Here is a 5,362-nt window from a genome sequence, read left to right as displayed (position 1 = left end):
CTCGTTTCGAGCTAAACTTTGGAAGGATATCGCTTATAATACTGAATGATTTAAAAAAAAAATATTTTTTAGTTTCTCACTTGCTGTTGGATGCTCGTTTTAAAATCTACTAATTCTAATTTACGTAACGGCATAACTTTGTCTTCGGATTGCATAGGAATTTCAGAAAATGGAACGATAACAAAATTAAGATAACGGTTATATTGAGAAGAGTGTTATGGACAAGAGGACTAAAAATAAATAGAAATAATTCAAATCTACTAAATCTACTAAATAAAAAATAACTTGCGAATATATAATATATATATATAGTCACATTTAATATATGTCAAAATAAAACTTAGACAAGTATTGCTTGTGGAGGGAGTAAAAATAAAAATGAACACTAACTTCTGTTTAAAGCTCCGCATCCTTTTTTTACTTGGAAACTTATAAGAAGACTTTTTTTCTGGAAAATTATAAAATTACTTTTTTCTTTTTGGTATTTAAACACCATCTCATGCCAAGATGATGGGTGCTCCTCTCACGAGTACAGCCAACCATGTCAAATGGGCAGGGAATGACCCACATAGCTCAACCTAAACACGTTGTCAAATTGTGTACAGTATAAATGAACTCCAATTAGCATTCACCTTGTCAGGGATGGGAAGGTTGGCAAAGAGTAATTAGAAGATGAACATCTATTTGTAATAGTAATAAATAACATCCTTCATATTACATACTAAGTTATAAACAATCCCACAATAACAATGTTAATTTACTTACAGAATAAATGCAATTAAACCTGCAATATTAAGCAGGTGAATATTTTTTTCGGGTACATGAATACGCGCGAAGAGATGTACTCCATCCGTTGGCACATTAAGAAATAATCAATGAATACGTAATTTACCATAATACCCATATTAATTGATGCATAATTTATTAGATTTGAGAAAATAATTTAAACTGAGCAATAAATATTGTGGATATAATAGAAACAACAAATTTGTCTCTCTTGATATACGTAATGATATTTTTAATACACATGCCAAGTAAAAGTGAACGGAGGGAGTAAGTTGTTAATTTTGATTTGATAGAGCACGAAAATTAAAAGCCACAAAATGAACAATCAGAGTCGTATCAGCAAGACAGCAATCCAAAATATCAAATTAAGCATAACATGAATGATTAATACACCATTTTCAGAAGTTCAGATGCATAACCAGACAAACATAAGCCCCTAAAAGCTGGAAGCTGTGATACAAACTCCCTTCGGTTGTCGCCGAATAACCTATGGAAGAGAAAACGATCATGTAGGAAAACGATAAGGAAGAGAAAATCACATTTAAAACTCTAAATTATCTACGCCAAGAAGATTCACTCCATCGTTCGAAAACAAGGAGCATGCGACCAACCATGTAGGAAGCATATGCATTAATACAACCATATTCAACTTGGCTTTCACTAAGAACCCTTGCCTCCCAATTGCCCATGGAAAGAGGCTTAGGTTTTGGCAAATCTATAGCACATATTACAGAAGCAAGTTCGTTCAATCCTGGACAAGCAGAAAACGACCAAATCGACATACCCTCAGCCATCCCACGAAGATCAACGTTTCTGTTACAGACCAAGCCATATTCATCCTTGAGCTTACGGATGTCTTCAGCAACCTCAACCCCCACAAATGTGAAATTAGGACTAGACAATAAGGTTTTGAGTGTTTGTGGTGGGATTTCGTCCAAATAAAACAACTGCACTATCAGACACCTGTACTCAATGCAGAGTTGGAGTGTAGCTGTTTTGTTGGCCGTGTTTGGGACTACAGTACCGTGACTCCATTGGATGCCTAAGCCAACAAAGGTCTCCGTTCCTGCATTCTTTCCATACAAGGTGAGGACTTCACTTGCCCATAGATTGGCAATGGAAGCTTTGTCAGTCACTGTTGTTACAATTGTCTTTCGATCAAAATTGACGCTGTAGTTGGTAATGGGCGTGGGGTTGAAGCTGGCCATACTAGAGGTGCTACCAGGTGATGAGGACATAGTTATGATATTGTGAAAATAAAATTATGTTTGATGCATTTCGGAAGATCACAATTTATAGCATATTGATCTGTAGGGTTAGTATCCCTGAAAAACGTAAAAAAAATGTTAATATGCGTTTAATGTTTTTGGAAAACTCTGAAATTGATTTTTAAATATATTATTCGATAATTGAGAATATAAACACCATTTACTCTGACGTTTATTACCAAGAAAATGAACGGTCTTTTAAATACTCCATGCACGCCAAAGTAAATAGGGGTGACTGATGAGTTTTCAAATTAAGCTGTTCAATATACTAAATAGGGCTGACTGATGAGTTTTCCAAAATTTAGCTGTCCAACGCTTGTCTTGGTTTAATATTTTACCGTACGTACGTGATTTCTTTTCAAGTTACAAAGATAGAGTTTCTCTTATAAATCCTCCATCTCCATATAGAAGTTGGGAAATGAATATCTGTAGTGTCTATGTTTCAAGGATATTTGATTAATTAATTTGTTTGAGAGATTTGGTTTATAGTTCATTGCAAATAGGAGTATTAATTACTTTAGTTACATAAAATAACTTTTGCAGGAGCACAGTAAATATTGAAATGCTTTATGATAATTGTACTGAAAATACTCTGCCATATTTATACATACAAATCATGTAAGAGTCTTAAAATAAGTTATATACAGAGGATAACAATTCTACGCAAACTAGGACACAAGTAGACAAAACCAATTGATAATATACTACAACTGAATGTTATCCTTCTTCATTCCCCCTCAAGTTGAGCAGGGGTCTAGACCACCATCAACTTGGATTTTAACTCAAGAAAGCGTGACTTCGACAATGGCTTCGTCAATATATCGGCAACTTGATTAAGAGAACTGACATACCGAATTGGAAGCGTCTTAGCACGAACCTTGTCTCAAACAAAATGGAAATCAATTTCCATGTGTTTCGTACGAGAATGGTAAATGGGATTGGTTGTTAAGTATGTAGCACTCAAATTGTCACACCACAGAATAGGAGTAGAAGAGGTAAAACATCCAATTTCTCGAAGCAGAAACTCCACCCAAGTGATTTCTGAAGTTGCAGTAGCTAGTGCTCTATACTCAGCCCCAGTGCTTGATCAGGATACAACTCTTTGCTTTCTTGATGACCATGATATCAAATGATTGTCCAGGTAAATGGCAAAACCAATGGTGGACTTCCTATCATCTATATTCCCCCACCGAGGGGCGAAGCCACCTTTTACAAAGGGTGGTCAACTGGCCACCATTTACCAAAATATTACGAAAAATTACACTGCGTATATGAGTAAAATACTGATTTTAGATGTATAAAATATATATTGAACACCCTTTTGTCGGGAATTTTTTTTTAGTTCTTTCAAGTTTGAACACCGTTGGAAATATTTCCGGCTTCGCCACTGCCCCCATCCCCCTAATCGGAATCTGTATAACCATGAAGTAATGTAGTAGAACTTCGTAAAAAGAACAAACCATGAACTAATGAACCTTTGATATATCGCAAGATACGTTTCACTGCCATCCAATGAATATCCGTAGGACAATGCATGAATTGAGAAACCTTGTTCACTGCATATGCCACATCCAGACGCATGAAGGTCAAGTACTGCAGCGCACCAACTATGCTGCGATACAATGTCAGATCGTTGAATGGAACACTACCAGATGATGAAAGTTTGGAAGCTAGGGAAATGGGAGTGTTAACAGGACTGCACGACTCCATCTGAACACGGCAAAGGAGCTCCTCAACATATTTCTTTTGAGATAAAATAATCCTTCACTTGTCCAAGATGCTGTTATACCTAAAAAAAATAGGACAAAGTCCCCAAATCACGTACTGCAAAGTGAGACTGGAGTTGTGCAACTAAAGACTTAATACGAGTAGGGTTATTACCAAGCACCAAAATATCATCCACATATATTAGACATAAAAGCTTGTCACTAGTAATAGACATATAGAACAAAGAACTATCCATCTTAGATCCCGAGAATCCTAGCGAAGCGAGAGCATCAGTGGGTCGCTTGTTCCACATTCGAGGAGCTTGTTTGAGACCATAAAGAGATCACTAAGAATACCTTCAAGTTTGAATTTTTTGTCAGAAACAACAATAGAACTTGCACCTATATGAGAGATTGGTAATTTAGAGCCATTACCTAGAGTTACTTCCTCAGGACCTTGATATTCAGAGTGAATGCCAAGGTTATCTAAATCAGATGTCGGATGATGGGTGGTGCCACTATCCATCAACCAATTTTGGGTAGATGGACTTTGGGTGTTTTCTAGGTTGGAAACAGGTTGTCCAGAAACTCGAGTGCCATTAGATGTCCTGGGTGATGGGAAAACTCGTGCAATATGGCCTTTTCCTGCACAATTGTGACAAATAATTGTTGACATATCTGAGGTTGAAGACAGAACATTGGAGGATTGAGTGGTGTTCTGGAAACCACGTTGTTGAGTCATCAGAAAAACTATAATTTTGAGAGTGTTCACGACCTCTATTACCTCTACCTCTACCACGTCCATGAGTGGGGGCAACAGAACTCTGAGTAAATTGTGTTGTGTATGCTATGACATTAAGAGTCTCATCTCTCTTTAATTGTCGTTCTTCATTCAACAATAAGCCATATAAAGCGTCAAACGAGATATCCTCTTGACCCGATTCAAGAGATCTTGTAAAGGGAAGATAGGCTGGTCCCAATCCAGCAAGAACAAATTAGACTAAATCATCATTAGGAACTGGATGTTGTAATGCAGCCAACTTGTCCGCAAATTCCTTTGCCTTTTGCACATAAGACTCAATACTAGAATTGTCTCTCTACAATGTGTGTAGCTGAGTTTTCAACTCACGAGTCCAGGGCTTCGAACCTGAGGCATAAGCAGCAACTAGTTTGTTCCAAGTCGTTTGGGCAGTCTCAGCGCCAACCAGTTGGCGCAATATTCCTTCCGACACGGAAGCAACAATCCAACTTGACACAAGTTGATCTTCTCTTATCCAAACGTGATACTCTAGGTTAGGTTGATTACCGGTCAGAAACTGATCTGGAATCACCTGACTACCATTAATATGGTGACCAAGTCCACAACCTCGAACCATCGGAAGAAACTGTGTCTTCCACAACAAAAAATTTGATGATGTAAGTTTAACCGGTAGTTGATGAGCAAGATTAGGAGACGGTAGAGTGGTGACCATGGAGGTCTGTGTTCCAGCAGCTGTTCCTGAGGAACCTGATGAGAATTTGTCGTCCACCATTGAAGTTGTTTCAAAGCTTTTGCGGTTTTTATTTGGGTTGTTTTGACCTCTTAAGGCTCTTAATACCATG

The 5,362-nt window shown here is 37.4% G+C and overlaps 1 protein-coding gene across 1 annotated transcript; it reads right to left on the bottom strand.

The window, feature by feature from the left end:
• Nucleotides 1,341-2,024, bottom strand: LOC109231676 (Werner Syndrome-like exonuclease). The gene has a single exon (XM_019397319.1). It carries the CDS (start codon nt 2,022-2,024, stop codon nt 1,341-1,343), a length of 684 nt encoding a protein of 227 aa, XP_019252864.1.

The sequence above is a fragment of the Nicotiana attenuata genome, chromosome 8 (genome assembly GCF_001879085.1).
Source record: "Nicotiana attenuata strain UT chromosome 8, NIATTr2, whole genome shotgun sequence".
NCBI classification, from domain to species: Eukaryota; Viridiplantae; Streptophyta; class Magnoliopsida; order Solanales; family Solanaceae; genus Nicotiana; species Nicotiana attenuata.
The sequence above is the reverse complement of the archived record's forward strand: the minus strand, read 5'-3'. Positions and strand labels throughout refer to the sequence as shown.